This window comes from Acipenser ruthenus, chromosome 18 (genome assembly GCF_902713425.1).
Source record: "Acipenser ruthenus chromosome 18, fAciRut3.2 maternal haplotype, whole genome shotgun sequence".
NCBI classification, from domain to species: Eukaryota; Metazoa; Chordata; class Actinopteri; order Acipenseriformes; family Acipenseridae; genus Acipenser; species Acipenser ruthenus.
In genome coordinates, this window is record NC_081206.1 from 33,110,571 (window position 1) to 33,126,840 (window position 16,270).

Below are 16,270 nucleotides of genomic sequence, written 5' to 3' on the forward strand. Positions count from 1 at the left end.
CACTGTTCCACTAGAAAACCATTGTAACCACTAGAAATAAACCATGACAATTCACCTGCACAGACAGCCTTACAGTGCATTAAAGCACTGTGGAAACTCCCATACGACCAGCCCTTCCAAGTCCAATGTGCTGTTTGCTGGACTGTCTCTGCAGTAAGGATGCCAGGAGCAGGGAGCTACAGACAACAGGCACATTCAATCAATCCCAGTCAAAACACTGGGATGAAGGAATGTGATGATTTAAATAAGCACAACAAGTTCAATGGAGATGAGGTTCGGACAGTGTCCACATCAGTGACAATCAGAGTGGGCCATTCACACGGATCACAAGTGCTTCCCATTGTTATCACAGTGGGGCACGGGGCATTCACAGGGATCACAAGTGCTTCCCATTGTTATCAGAGTGGGGCACGGGGCATTCACATGGATCACAAGTGCTTCCTATTGTTATCAGAGTGGGGCACGGGGCATTCACAGGGATCACAAGTGCTTCCCATTGTTATCAGAGTGGGGCACGGGGCATTCACATGGATCACAAGTGCTTCCCATTGTTATCAGAGTGAGGCACGGGGCATTCACATGGATCACAAGTGCTTCACATTGTTATCAGAGTGGGGCACGGGGCATTCACATGGATCACAAGTGCTTCCCATTGTTATCAGAGTGGGGCACGGGGCATTCACAGGGATCACAAGTGCTTCCCATTGTTATCAGAGTGGGGCACGGGGCATTCACACGGATCACAAGTGCTTCCTATTGTTATCAGAGTGGGGCACGGGGCATTCACACGGATCACAAGTGCTTCCTATTGTTATCAGAGTGGGGCACGGGGCATTCACAGGGATCACAAGTGCTTCCCATTGTTATCAGAGTGGGGCACGGGGCATTCACAGGGATCACAAGTGCTTCCCATTGTTATCAGAGTGGAGCACGGGGCATTCACAGGGATCACAAGTGCTTCCTATTGTTATCAGAGTGGATCACGGGGCATTCACAGGGATCACAAGTGCTTCCTATTGTTATCAGAGTGGGGCACGGGGCATTCACATGGATCACAAGTGCTTCCCATTGTTATCAGAGTGGGGCACGGGGCATTCACATGGATCACAAGTGCTTCCCATTGTTATCAGAGTGGGGCACGGGGCATTCACATGGATCACAAGTGCTTCCCATTGTTATCAGAGTGGGGCACGGGGCATTCACATGGATCACAAGTGCTTCCCATTTTAAAGGCTAAACTGGGCAAATTCAAAAGGAGAGAGGAGATCTTTTCAGCTTTACTGCTGGCTTGAATAAAGCTCAGATTTTAGCTAAGGCTGCGGTGTGGAACTCTGTAGCACGCAGTTCCATGCCATGCACAGTGTATAGGGATAATCGCTGTTCACAAAGAGCAACATGAGCGTGACTGCACAGCAACTCATTCTCATTAAACTCAGTAGCCTATTCTCCATATTGGAAGAGGACCTCTAGGGTGAGATGAAGTTACTTTTAGGGCGAGCTCTTGTTTCAGCTCAGTGCTGGTCTGTGTAGCAGAGGGGGCGGGGGAGGGGCTGTAAACACACAGCCGTCTCAAATAACCTGCTTTATCCTGACGTGCAGGTCCCTCTGTGCTGGCACTACAATCCACTGTGAAGGCTCACAAGTACATCTGAGATTGAATAATAGATCTCACTTTTATTTCCATCTGCAAATATGAATTACCCTTCTACAACACCAAGGGAGAATGGCCTTGTAACACACACGTGATAAACACACACACACACACACACTGGTTACACAGGTTGTACACAAACACTGGAGCTTTGAGGAGGAGCCAGAATGTTCATTATGACATCACAATGGCAACATGTTATCACTATGTGATCTCGCCACATCATTTATCTCATAAAGCGTATCACCGCTGTTTTTTTTTAAAAATACCCTAGTGGTTTGTGGTGCTGGTTTGTGGTGCTGTAGCTGGGGCATCTGTAGCCTGTTCTACCCTGATCTTTCCATGTGAGCGTCTCAGATGACTGTCCTCCTGTCAGACTGTCAGTCTCAGAAGCGCAGTGGTACCCCAACAGTAACCCTTGCCAGCTATGTTCCAGTGATATCTCAGGTTATTTGTTTGCTGGTGCTTGCTTAATAACCTGAGTTCACACCATGAGGGCCTGGCATTGTTCTTGTATCTATGGAAGCCACAAGTGAACTTAACACAGTACTGCATGTACCAGCAAAATATATTAGAAAATCTACAAACACTGTGTGGATATGATGAAGCACAGGAGAGTGTGGGACAGCACAGAGGTGTGTGGATATGATAAAGCACAGGAGAGTGTGGGACAGCACAGAGGTGTGTGGATATGATAAAGCACAGGAGAGTGTGGGACAGCACAGAGGTGTGTGGATATGATAAAGCACAGAGGTGTGTCCATATGATAAAGCACAGAGGTGTGTGGATATGGTAAAGCACAGAGGTGTGTCCATATGATAAAGCACAGAGGTGTGTGGATATGGTAAAGCACAGAGGTGTGTGGATATGATAAAGCACAGGAGAGTGTGGTACAGCACAGAGGTGTGTGGATATGATAAAGCACAGAGGTGTGTGGATATGATAAAGCACAGAGGTGTGTGGATGTGATAAAGCACAGAGGTGTGTGGATATGGTAACGCACAGGAGACTGTGGTCACTGAGAAGGCTGTGTCTCTATGATGAAGGACCTCCACTGAAATATTTAACGCAGGCTGAGCACTGCCCTGCTGCAGTGAGGTATTAGTTCCAGGCAGCGGAACCTGATCCCAGCTCAGAGGCTCATGTGGTTTGTAATAACGAGTCAGGTGTATAGAGCTCTGTGTAGGGTAGCGGAGCACTGAGCACACAATGGTCAGCAGGGAGTGGGTATGTCAATGCTTCTGCCTTTGCCATTGCAGCCGCTTCTTCCTCTGCAGAATGTCCTGTAGGTAACTAACTGCTTTCCATTCTCTTACCTGCATTGTCTGTCTGTGCCGTTAGCTGCCTCGCACTGCACTGTCGGTAGGAAATGTTATTTTTTATTTTTTTTATATGCTAGCTTTTGCAATTGTCCTTCATTTATTCACAGCTCTCGTGTTATAGTTACTGTGTGTTCATGCTTTTGCTCACCGGAGTTTCAAATCAATCGTTGATTTTGTGATTCTTTCTGTTTAAATGTATGACTTTATTGAAGAGTTTGATATCGATGTGTCATTGTTGAATTGTTTTGAAGCAGGTTCAGATACAGAAGGTGTGGCAGGATTTTGCTTCTCTTGTGTTCTTTATGAAGTCTCTTTGTGTACCCTGTGTATGTGTATATAGAAGAGGGAAGGTGCCCAGGGTCATTTGTTACATAATCGATGGAGGATGAAGAATTAAACACACAGCAGCAAGTTAATATTGCGTTTGGATGCACATGATATTGAGGAGTTGCATTTGTTCCATTCCAATTCATTTTCAGAGGTACATCAATCATCTAATAAGTGTTCTCATCGCTCTGCAGCCTGTTATATAAGATGTATCTGATTCTGCTTTACCGGGACAGTCTCGCTTATTCCATTCCGTTCTGTTCTCAAGTCGGCTGTGTTTCAGAGAGCAGCTTGTTGCATTTCAGAGACGTCACACTGAGGTTTGTTCATTTTTTTTGTAGTGGTAAAGAATTCTTTTTTTTTTGTTTCCAGTTTTATAAACACAACGGCCCCAAGTTAAAACAGGTGAGACTTGAAACCGCTCTGAAATAATTATTCTTTTGATTATCATTTAATGAGGCTCTGGGAAGCTGGTCCTTTACTGCGAGGTGCTTGTGCCTGCTGCAGCGATGTTTAAATAGGGAGCAAAGGGTCAAACTGCATTTGAGATGGAAAAGAAAGAGCCGGCTATTCACTTATAAAAATGTACCATTGTAAAAGCATAAAGTGCAGTAAAGCACAGTGAAAATATGGTAAAGCATAGGGAAGCAGTGTAATGCCCAGAGACATATGGTCATTAATATTAAAAAGCATGGTAAACCATGGTAAATGCATAGTATAGCCCAGGAGTAAAGCATGGAGGAAAACTGTGAAACGACCTTGCAGATTTACTGTGTCAACTTTTAAAGGGTGACAAATATGTTTCCATTCTCTTTCTCTAGTGCTGCGCTTCATTTGAATTGGACACTATACAGTATGTAGCTGTAACATTCGGAGGGGGACCAAAATTACATCAGCTCTTAGGAGTCTTTTCAGAAGCAGCACATTGTAAATAACTATCACAGCAGAAACAGTAACAGGCAGTCGTAGAAAACGTGGGGTTATGCTTGTTTTAAATGGAGCAGGTTCCAGTGAGTGGGGTTATGCTTGTTTTAAATGGAGCAGGTTCCAGTGAGTGGGGTTATGCTTGTTTTAAATGGAGCAGGTTCCAGTGAGTGGGGTTATGCTTGTTTTAAATGGAGCAGGTTCCAGTGAGTGGGGTTATGCTTGTTTTAAATGGAGCAGGTTCCAGTGAGTGGGGTTATGCTTGTTTTAAATGGAGCAGGTTCCAGTGAGTGGGGTTATACTTGTTTTAAATGGAGCAGGTTCCAGTGAGTGGGCTGCAGTGTGGGGTTATACTTGTTTTAAATGGAATGCAGCATCCTTAGTGCAGGAGTGCAGACTCGGAGGTTGAGCAGTGTTCTTGCTGTGGTGATGAGAAGCTCAGAGCTTTAACATAGCTGATATGATCCGTGCAGCACTGAAGGTATTAAATAATAGGACATTTAATTACCTTCCCCGGGGGCAGAATGGGCACTTTAAAACATCCACAAAGAAAATGGCTTGAAACTAGATACAGATGATATCTTCAGGGATAAGGAACTGGCGTGGAAGGCAGCCAGAAACACAGAGTATGCAGCTCCCTGGAGCTGAACCAACTGCCTCTAGCTGCAAGAGGGAACCATGACTAATAGAGCTGTATAGAGAAGTGGGGTCCAGAATACTCTGAAGATTGATTAGAATACTCCCATCGCTGTGCTGCTAGCTCATTAACACTCAGCAGATTGATTAGAATACTCCCATCGCTGTGCTGCTAGCTCATTAACACTCAGCAGATTGATTAGAATACTCCCATCGCTGTGCTGCTAGCTCATTAATACTCAGCAGATTGATTTGAATACTCCCATCGCTGTGCTGCTAGCTCATTAATACTCAGCAGATTGATTAGAATACTCCCATCGCTGTGCTGCTAGCTCATTAACACTCAGCAGATTGATTAAAATACTCCCATCGCTGTGCTGTTAGCTCATTAACACTCAGCAGATTGATTTGAATACTCCCATCGCTGTGCTGCTAGCTCATTAATACTCAGCAGATTGATTTGAATACTCCCATCGCTGTGCTGCTAGCTCATTAATACTCAGCAGATAGATTAGAATACTCCCATCGCTGTGCTGTTACCTCATTAATACTCAGCAGATTGATTGGAACTGCACTGCTCAGTGTATTGAGAAGGTCTCCACGGAATGTTATGTGGGGAGCAGGAGGGCCTGTAAACTGAGAGGGATGGTTCTGAACAGCTGACACCACGGACACCAGCATGTTACTTATCAAGTGTGGGAGTCTCTAGAACTTTCATGAGCACCACAAGACCACCAACAGATCAGGGATATCAATCAATCAGCAGCCTGTGTTTAAAAAGCTGGGGCAGTGTGGGACAAGCCCGCTGCTTTAGCACCAGTGAAAATGAATGAAGGAATCGATGTCATCTGGAACGTTCAGTATGTGTTGCCTGTAAACTGAATGCATTAAACTCTTTTACCCTGAACGAGCAATTAAGCAGACAGCCTAGGCTATGAATCACCCCACCACTTACACCTTCTGACAGCCTAGGCTATGAATCACCTCACCACTTACACCTTCTGACAGCCTAGGCTTCTAAAGGCCCTGTGCGTTTACACAAGCATTCTGGTTCCACCTCCTTTCGTGTCATTTTGTAAATAAGGCAGTGCTGAAATGCATGGATATTGGGTCGGATTGTTCTGCTTTTAAAGCCGATATGTACAGGCATGTGTCCTTTGTATGTAATGTTACTTATGTGTGTATTTATTGTGTGATCTTTGTATTCTAGCTTCCAAACAGATTTCCCTTTATAAACGAGGTGATCTCAGCTCCCATACACTATAATAAAGATACCATGGCACTGCACAGGCACAAGGGAGCGGGCCCTATACTGGCCCCATAGTGTATTGTTACAGGTCTACAGTTTAATATTGTATTTGTATGTATGTGCTTTTGTATGCTAAGTGCTCTGAGATCTTTAATGGCCCTAAAGCAGTAAATGTGCTCCGAATGATGGGACCTCTGACAGTTAGGTTTCTTTTCCACCATGTTGGGCGCTGGGAGATGAAGTAATCGATAAACTGAAAACTCTCTGTTTTAATAATTAGCTACGAGGGTCTGCCTTCTTCAGATAGCATGGTTTGAAAGTGACTTACAGATGAGTGTTCTAAGAACACTGAGACCCAGACAGTTCTGAGGCGGAGTTCCAATCCTAAAAGAATGCATTGTCTTCCAGGTTCAGTATATATATATTTATAAACTATCATAACCTTATCCCAGTATTTATCCCTCTTGCTCTTCTCCCAGGTCCAGCTGTCCAACGCCAAGTCCAGAATGGGCCCTCTTCAGATGATGTGGAAGTGCAGAGAAGGTAAGATGAGCTGCCTAACTAATACACAAAGCTCTCTCCCTGCCACCTGGTCCCTGGTGGTCGTAATCAAGGGCCAACACTGTGTCTATTGTTAGAAACTGAGTGGAGCGCAAGCTAAGGGACCTCACATTGGTTTCTGTGTTTCATTGCTGGCTGGTTGTATCCTTAGAAAATTACCCATAGTAAAAGCACAGCTAAGTGTGATAAAGCACAGTGAAAGCATGCTGAAGCACAGCTAAGTGTGATAAAGCACAGTGAAAGCATGCTGAAGCACAGCTAAGTGTGATAAAGCACAGTGAAAGCATGCGAAAGCACAGCTAAGTTTAGAACAGAAGACAGGAAGCACTTTTTTACACAGAGAGTTATATATGCATGGCATAGCCTACTAGGTGATATAGTCACATCTAAAACACAACATCAAAAAGACTAGATTCTGTGCTTTTAAATGAGGTCCCCCAGGAGGGGAGAATGGTGTGCTAACAAGGGATGAGCCTGGATGGGCTGAACGGCCTTTTCTTATGTAAATGTGCCGTGCGACAGGAAGTGAAATGCTTGTGATATCCTGTTGTGCGGGTGAGCTGGCGTGTGCCGCACGATCGAGACAGGGCTGCATTATAAGGGATATCTCTCATTTCAATCAGCTTTTCTGCCGTCCCTTACTAAATCAAGGAGCTGTGTGCCATTCATCACATATTTCAAATCATGCAATTGCGTTGTGTGGTCATTGAAGCCAGTCAGTTAACAGACACTTATTATGAAGAAACAGCACAAATTCATCACAGACCGTATGTGCCGGTTTCCTATGAGAGATTCAGCTTTTGTGTATAACAAAGCAGCCCCAGTTCTGATGTTTTTCCCTTTGTTGGCAGGATTAGCAGCCCCACCCATCTCTGACTAACTGGGCTCAGGCTGGCCTCTCTAAGTGGAGAGGTTTCACCCAGACACACCTAGGCAGTGCCGCACCAAAACGCAATCACTGAATCACTGTGATCCTACTCTCATCACACTGCTTCACACTGGACTGACCTCCCCTCAATAACAATCAATACAGAGCTCCCCTCAAAAACAATCAATACAGACCTCCCCTCAATAACTATCAATACAGAGCTCCCCTCAATATCAATACAGAGCTCCCCTCAATAACTATCAATACAGAGCTCCTCTCAATAACTATCAACACAGACCTCTCAATAACTATCAACACAGACCTCTCAATAACTATCAATACAGACCACTCAATAACTATCAATACAGAGCTCCTCTCAATAACTATCAATACAGAGCTCCTCTCAATAACTATCAATACAGAGCTCCTCTCAATAACAATCAATACAGAGCTCCCCTCAATAACAATCAATACAGACCTCCCCTCAATAACTATCAATACAGAGCTCCCCTCAATATCAATACAGAGCTCCTCTCAATAACTATCAATACAGAGCTCCTCTCAATAACTATCAATACAGAGCTCCCCTCAATAACTATCAATACAGAGCTCCTGTCAATAACTATCAATACAGACCTCTCAATAACTATCAACACAGAGCTCCTCTCAATAACTATATATACAGAGCTCCTCTCAATAACTATCAATACAGAGCTCCTCTCAATAACTATCAATACAGAGCTCCTCTCAATAACTATCAATACAGAGCTCCTCTCAATAACTATCAACACAGAGCTCCTCTCAATAACTATCAACACAGACCTCTCAATAACTATCAATACAGAGCTCCTCTCAATAACTATCAATACAGACCTCTCAATAACTATCAATACAGAGCTCCTCTCAATAACTATCAACACAGAGCTCCTCTCATGCCATGTACGTAAGAGAAACCTAGCCAGGACAGAAACACCTGGTTACACCTTTTCAGGATTGTGCCTTTTCGTCAGTGCAGCGGTTTAACTTCATTAGCTGGGTGGAATCAGGGTGCAGCCTGCTGTCAGACAAAGGACCGAGTAACAGAGCCAGCTCAGGGATTCAGGAGGATTCTTTCATTTCGGATTTCTTATTTCTTAAAGGCAGATGATGGAGCAGCAGCAACTGCAGGCACAGGTGGAGAGGGACCGACGAGCTTCCACATCAGGTAGGGGCACAGCTCCCAGAGCAAGGGGGGAGAGGGGGAGAGATCAGAGGGGAGGGGAGGGGGCAGGGGCTGCAGTCAGTCAGTATGCTACCCTGGTCTGGATCAGATGGAACCCGTTCCCCTTTGCAGTAGAATAGAAGCTGCCCTTTAAATTGCCCCGTGGTGAAGCTCTGAGGGTGAATGGCTCTCCAAAGTCATCTCCACAGCCTGGTTTTGGCTGAGCTGTGGGTGGATTTGTAGACTACGTCTGCAGTGCAAGACTGAGATTAGAGGGAGCGGATGAGCCCCATGGCTGGATTCCTTTGCTGATTCTGTTTTGCCTTTCTCTTTGTTTAATTTACCTGTTGATTTTGTTTTCGTATTATACTTACTGTATATATATATATATATATATATATATATATATATATATATTCCACCTCTATCTATTGCCTTTTTGTATTCCTGTTTTAGCTGCTTCTTTTTTCGTATTTTCTGTTTCTTCTGTCCTCATGACGTTGTGCTCACATTTCATTTCTTTCTCTGTTGACTGTTTTTCTGTCTTTTTAGTTGCCACCCTTCAGATCAAAGTGTCCCCTTCTTCCTCTCAGTGTCACTCCCCCCCTCCCGAGTACAGCCACTGCAGGACCGGAGCCCCACCCCCCTCCTACGCTAAAGTCACCTCTCGCTCCTCGTCCCGCGACCAGGACAGTGATATCTGCTGCAGCACCTTCCAGCCCGCAGCCCAGTCCTCCGATCCCCCCCACAGCAGCGCTCCGGCTGCCTCTCAGCTCAGCACCTCCCTGGCCTCCGCCTTCTCCCCGGTGCAGCCCGGTGTGGGCACCCTGTCTCGCAACGTCAGGCAGGTCCCCGTGTCCCCTATGATGGGAGCATCCCACGCTCCCCTGCTGCCCACCAAGCCTGGAGCCTGGTCATCGCTGCCCCCCTCTCCCCCGGTGGTGATGGTGCTGCCTCCCATGAAGCCAGCCGGCCCCCAGCCTGTCCTCCCGGTGGCTCTGCCCCTGATCCCCCTCCAGAACGGCAGGGTTACAGGCCCCTCCGAGCAGCCAGGGCCCAACTGTGTCCCCCTGAACGGCCACCTGGAGGATTACTTTCTGAACCAGCTCTGTTCCTCCTCCCGGCACCTCTATAAAAGCACCGACGGCTCTTTTGAGACCAGCCCCCTGTCCACTCACGCTGCCCCCCACCTGTCCCAGTTCCCCTCCTTCCTGTACCAGCCCGGCCCCCCCTTCACATCCTCGCCCCCCTCTTACACCACCGTGTCGGAGGGGGCACAGCCCAAGAAGACCCCCCCTCCTCCTCCTCTCACAGCCGCCGCATCCCACAGCAGTAAGTACCTCCGAGCCACAGGGTGCGCCGCAGCGTAGGTCTTGACCTCTAACTCTGGAGATGGGCGGGGCTTGCTCTTGCTTCACCCCTGCTGTTTTCTAAACCGTGCTCCTGGTCCTGTCTGTAACTCCTGCGCCCCTCCACCGGGGGTTCAGTAGGGAGATGAATCCCAGTCTGGGATGGGCCCGGTTCAGACTGAGTTGAAGAGGTCAGCACTTCTGCACGGCAGCGCGCCCCGCAGCACTGACCCAGCCGCGGGTTCTGGTGTTTAGATAACAGCCTTGTATCTGAGCTGCCCCCTGACTTTGTAACTGTCCTTACCGACGCCTGACCGATTTCACACTTCCATACGTATTTTTTTAATACTTGCTGTGAATATGCATGTTTGTGTGTTTTTTTTTTATCATGCGCTCTTTTTTCTTTTTCTTTTTTTTTAACATGAATGCATCTGTAATGAAAAACCTTTGCCTTCCCGATGTCAAACCTTTTTCAAAATGTGTTTGAAATCCACACAGTCTAACCCTGAACACAAATCCTTCAAGAGAATGTAGAGCACAATAATATGCACTGCCATTCCTTATATAGGGTGCAGTGTTATAGTTAGCATGGATTTATATAAATACATCTTTTTTTTTCTCAATAGCTCAATAGAAACAGTTAAACTGGATTTGACATTGAAGTTTTCCAGTGTGTTGTTTTCGGGGGGGGGGGCTGGAATAACCACTGCCTCCTGCGCTGAGTGGCTGTGCTTGCTGTATGACTGACCCCCTCCCTGTTCTCACGCAGGTCCTCCTCTCCCGCTTGGACACCCCACGGCTGCCCCGCTCGCTCTGGCCCCCCCTCCACCTCCACCCCCGCCGGGCCCCCCTCCCCCCCCTCCGCTGCCGGCTGGTGGAGGGCCGGTTGCCGGGGGTGATGACAGTCCAGGGGCGGGGCTGGCTGCAGCGCTGGCTGGAGCCAGACTGCGCCGAGTGCAGAGGGTGAGCTCCTTACCTGCCGAGTGCAGTCAGATACAGCCCTGTGTGTTTCAAAGGGAGGTTCAGGGCTGCCTTTAATGGGATTATTTAACTTCTGACACACTATACCAACTCGTGTTCTTAGCACATTAGTGCCTTGTGTGTGTGTGTGTGTGTGTGTCTATACATATATAGTCAATATAATAGACTTTGGTATTGATCTGATACAGCCATCTGAAATTTGCATCAGATGGAAACTATGGCACATTAGAACTTGCTATATTTTTTCATTCTTTTTATTAGATTTTTTTTCTATATATTATAAATGATATGGTTTAGGGTGCTGGCTAAGATACAGGCTGGTTTTAATCCTCTGATTTGCATGTCATATGAAAGTTGCTTGTACCAGACTGCAATGACATCACAATGACATCACAATGACATCACATTGCAATGCGCTGTGCCTGTGCTGGCTCTCACCCCGCTAGTCTGAAGACGGTTCCGGAGGCTCCAGTCCCAGTGGCAGCTCGAAGAACGAGGCCAATCGAACGAGTGGAGGAGGGGGGCTGATGCAGGAGATGAACGCCCTGCTCGCACGAAGGTTAGAGTAAGACAACAGGGGTTTTTTACTCACTTTCTTATCTTTACTAAGCATGCTCAAAAAGAAAGATTATATTCATGCAAACCCACAAACACTGTGCTCCTAAACCCAGACAGCTGGCTCAGACAACTTGCAAAGAAGTCTTGACTTGAACATCTAGGGGAACATCTCCTTATATTTACAGTGTAGATATGTATATATATATATATATATATATATATATATATATATATATATATATATATATATATATATATATATATATACTGTATATAGAAAGAATAATGGCATTGTTATACTGTATAATATACTGTATGTATAATTACTAACTGGAGAGCCATCTGCTGGTGAAAAACTATACTGTCAGCTACAGCACTCAGCCACCAGATTCTCCTCCTGTGTACTCGTGTTACACAGCATTCCATCCTTTTAAAGATGCATTACATGAAAACAAATTTTTAAAAGGAAATTAACTCTGCAGTGTGCATTGAGCTGCTGTAAGGATGCTCTGAATCACAGTGTTGGATCACAGAGCTGTTCTGCTGTGTGTAACTCTGTTGTAATGATGTTCTGAATCACAGTGTTGGATCACAGTGCTGTTCTGCTGTGTGTGACTCTGCTGTAATGATGCTCTGAATCACAGTGTTGGATCACAGTGCTGTTCTGCTGTGTGTGACTCTGCTGTAATGATGCTCTGAATCACAGTGTTGGGTCACAGTGCTGTTCTGCTGTGTGTGACTCTGCTGTAATGATGCTCTGAATCACAGTGTTGGATCACAGAGCTGTTCTGCTGTGTGTGACTCTGCTGTAATGATGCTCTGAATCACAGTGTTGGGTCACAGTGCTGTTCTGCTGTGTGTAACTCTGTTGTAATGATGTTCTGAATCACAGTGTTGGGTCACAGTGCTGTTCTGCTGTGTGTGACTCTGCTGTAATGATGCTCTGAATCACAGTGTTGGGTCACAGTGCTGTTCTGCTGTGTGTGACTCTCAGCTGTCTGTTCTGCGTGCGACTGTCTGACAGTCCGCAGGTCTGTGAGTGAACATAAACTATACATCTTGTTTTTAACAGAAGGAAAGCAGCTACACAGACCGACAAACCAAGTGAAAAGAAAGAGGAAGAAAGCCAAAGTGTGAGTGATTAGCTTTCAGATATCAATTCACTTTGTGCACTTATTAATATAAAAGGGTTAGAGTTATATTGTGCAACAGGATTTGCACATTAAGTACATTGTAACTATGCATAATAACATTGTAATTATGACCTCCAAGCTCCCAGTGCTGTGTAGGGCTAACTCCAAGTCTTGGTTTTGCAGGAGGATCCCAGCCCGTCTCCTTCACCCATTACTCGTGGACCTGGCCAGCAGAACTCTACAGGTAATAAGCCACTGATTCTACAGGAGCTGCTCTGTGAAGCAGGGCTGCCCCAGCCGTGTCTGTCCCGCACCTCTGATACCAGCGTTGATGCTAAAGCATTGGGATCCTTTAATGGAGCTTGAGATCAATCAAATACTAGGAACCGGACCAGCACTGATGGGCTGACTGGAGCTTGAGATCAATCAGATACTAGGAACCAGACGAGCACCGATGGGCTGAATGGCCTCCTCTCGTTTGTAAACTTGTGTTCCTGTGTTTATTGGCCATCAGTGATGATCAATCAATCTGATGGATTTGTGGATCAATGCATCTACCCAGCCACTCCTGGCCTGCCCAACCAGTTGAGCATCAGAATGAATGGATTTTACTGCTGTCCTGACCAGGCAGCACCAGCCTGATATTAAGAGTTCACAGCAGGGCTTCACTGCTGTCCTGACCAGACTGCACCAGCCTGATATACAGAGTTCACAGCAGGGCTTCACTGCTGTCCTGACCAGACTGCACCAGCCTGATATACAGAGTTCACAGCAGGGCTTCACTGCTGTCCTGACCAGACTGCACCAGCCTGATATCCAGAGTTCACAGCAGGGCTTCACTGCTGTCCTGACCAGACTGCACCAGCCTGATATCCAGAGTTCACAGCAGGGCTTCACTGCTGTCCTGACCAGACTGCACCAGCCTGATATCCAGAGTTCACAGCAGGGCTTCACTGCTGTCCTGACCAGACTGCACCAGCCTGATATCCAGAGTTCACAGCAGGGCTTCACTGCTGTCCTGACCAGGCAGCACCAGCCTGATATCCAGAGTTCACAGCAGGGCTTCACTGCTGTCCTGACCAGACTGCACCAGCCTGATATCCAGAGTTCACAGCAGGGCTTCACTGCTGTCCTGACCAGGCAGCACCAGCCTGATATCCAGAGTTCACAGCAGGGCTTTCATCAGCTCTGCTTTGGGAATCTGGGCTTGGCTTTTTGTCAGTTCTAACATTTTTTCTACTGTGTTCCCCACAGATCCTCTGAAGAAGCCATGGGATCGAGCCAGTTCTGCAGACAGGTCTTCATTGGTATCAAGGTGAGGAGGGGTAACCTCACTCCTGACGGCACTCATCTTCACAGTGAGGAGCCAGCACACATCATGAAGCAGTGCTGTAGCCATTGCATAAGACTCAAGTATTTTTCCATTAGCAGAAAGTTAGTCGCTGCAGGGAGTGCACAATACAAAACAGCAGAGGCTGTGTGCTTCATTTGCTTAACTGACTCTGCTATCGCCTTGCAGGGAAACTGCTGCTTCCAAACTGGTTTCTATGCAAAGCCCTTCAGTAAAACCTGCCTAAGATCAAACCCACAGAACCAGAGAAACCACTCTGATAACTGATCCTCTGCATCAGCCTTTATTAAAAAGGTCAGCTGGGCCTATATATTTGTATTATTGTTATTTTATTATATTATTATTATTATTATTTATTTCTTAGCAGACGCCCTTATCCAGGGCGACTTACAATTGTTACAAGATATCACATTATACATTATTTCACATTATACAGATATCATATTATTTTACATACAATTACCCATTTATACAGTTGGGTTTTTACTGGAGCAATCTAGGTAAAGTACCTTGCTCAAGGGTACAACAGCAGTGTCCCCCACTGGGGATTGAACCCACAACCCTTCGGTCAAGAGTCCAGAGCCCTAACCACTACTCCACACTGCTGCCCTATATGATACAATCTAGTCTGGCCATATGGTAAAGATACCTCATCCACACCACCACAACCCTCAGACAGCATTATAATGTAAAGCTATACGTTCTCACTCTTATCTCAGTTTCTTATCGTTTCTTGTTGTTTTACCAAAGATAATGTGCTATGATGGTTTGGGCAAATGTCTTATAATTCTTAAGAGTTGATGAGCACAAGGTGATGTCTGGGGCGGCGCTATAGTTTATAGATTTGTCCGTACTGGCAGATAATAGATTATTTATCCAGGTTTACTCTAACCCACAGTACACAGCCTGCACACACATGACCTTATCTGTGTTTAACTGCATACCCAGCCAGTGCAGTGGGCTGATCGGAGTCTGTGTTTTACTGCATACCCAGCCAGTGCAGTGGGCTGATCGGAGTCTGTGTTTTACTGCATACCCAGCCAGTGCAGTGGGCTGATCGGAGTCTGTGTTTATCTGCATACCCAGCCAGTGCAGTGGGCTGGTCGGAGTCTGTGTTTTACTGCATACCCAGCCAGTGCAGTGGGCTGATCGGAGTCTGTGTTTTACTGCATACCCAGCCAGTGCAGTGGGCTGGTCAGAGTCTGTGTTTTACTGCATACCCAGCCAGTGCAGTGGGCTGGTCGGAGTCTGTGTTTTACTGCATACCCAGCCAGTGCAGTGGGCTGGTCGGAGTCTGTGTTTTACTGCATACCCAGCCAGTGCAGTGGGCAGGTCGGAGTCTGTGTTTTACTGCATACCCAGCCAGTGCAGTGGGCTGGTCGGAGTCTGTGTTTAACTGCATACCCAGCCAGTGCAGTGGGCTGGTCGGAGTCTGTGTTTTACTGCATACCCAGCCAGTGCAGTGGGCTGGTCGGAGTCTGTGTTTTACTGCATACCCAGCCAGTGCAGTGGGCTGGTCGGATGGATATAATTGCTTTTTTTCTCTTCTGTCTCTCTCAGGGTTAAACCAGTAAGCAGCAGCAATGATATGGCCACAGATGCCTTAGATTTTGACCGAATGAAGCAGGTAAGAAGAGTTCATTTTCATAGGTGACAACCAAATGTCCCAGCGAGGAGGTTTATAGAAGGGTTTTTACACTGCAGTGTGGGGAAGGGTTTCCTCTACTTGTGTCACTTGCACAATAAGAGCTATGTACTGTAACTCATAGTCCACTGTGCAAACAGCATGTGCAGTAATTCAAAAGTGGTGAGGGGATGGAATGGGTTACCTAGTCATGTTGCTGAAGGAGACTCTTCTTCACACAGAGTGTGGTGAGGGGATGGAATGGGTTACCTAGTCATGTTGCTGAAGGAGACTCTTCTTCACACAGAGTGTGGTGAGGGGATGGAATGGGTTACCTAGTCATGTTGCTGAAGGAGACTCTTCTTCACACAGAGTGTGGTGAGGGGATGGAATGGGTTACCTAGTCATGTTGCTGAAGGAGACTCTTCTTCACACAGAGTGTGGTGAGGGGATGGAATGGGTTACCTAGTCATGTTGCAGAAGGAGACTCTTCTTCACACAGAGAGTGGTGAGGGGATGGAATGGGTTACCTAGT

General features: G+C 46.4%; 1 protein-coding gene across 8 annotated transcripts in view; it reads left to right on the top strand.

Annotated features, from left to right (window-relative positions):
• Positions 1–16,270, top strand: part of LOC117422639 (ena/VASP-like protein) — a 57,689-nt gene that overhangs the window by 38,813 nt on the left and 2,606 nt on the right. For 5 of the 8 annotated variants that reach the window (XM_058992088.1, XM_058992089.1, XM_058992085.1 and 2 more), the window contains 9 exons: positions 6,589–6,652; positions 8,678–8,742; positions 9,292–10,071; positions 10,858–11,051; positions 11,516–11,634; positions 12,700–12,760; positions 12,944–13,004; positions 14,015–14,075; positions 15,672–15,738. In XM_058992088.1, the coding sequence (XP_058848071.1) occupies positions 6,589–6,652; positions 8,678–8,742; positions 9,292–10,071; positions 10,858–11,051; positions 11,516–11,634; positions 12,700–12,760; positions 12,944–13,004; positions 14,015–14,075; positions 15,672–15,738 (1,472 nt within the window). The remainder of the gene's footprint in view (positions 1–6,588; positions 6,653–8,677; positions 8,743–9,291; positions 10,072–10,857; positions 11,052–11,515; positions 11,635–12,699; positions 12,761–12,943; positions 13,005–14,014; positions 14,076–15,671; positions 15,739–16,270) is intronic. The other 3 variants (XM_058992086.1, XM_034928210.2, XM_034928211.2) reach the window with 3 other exon arrangements.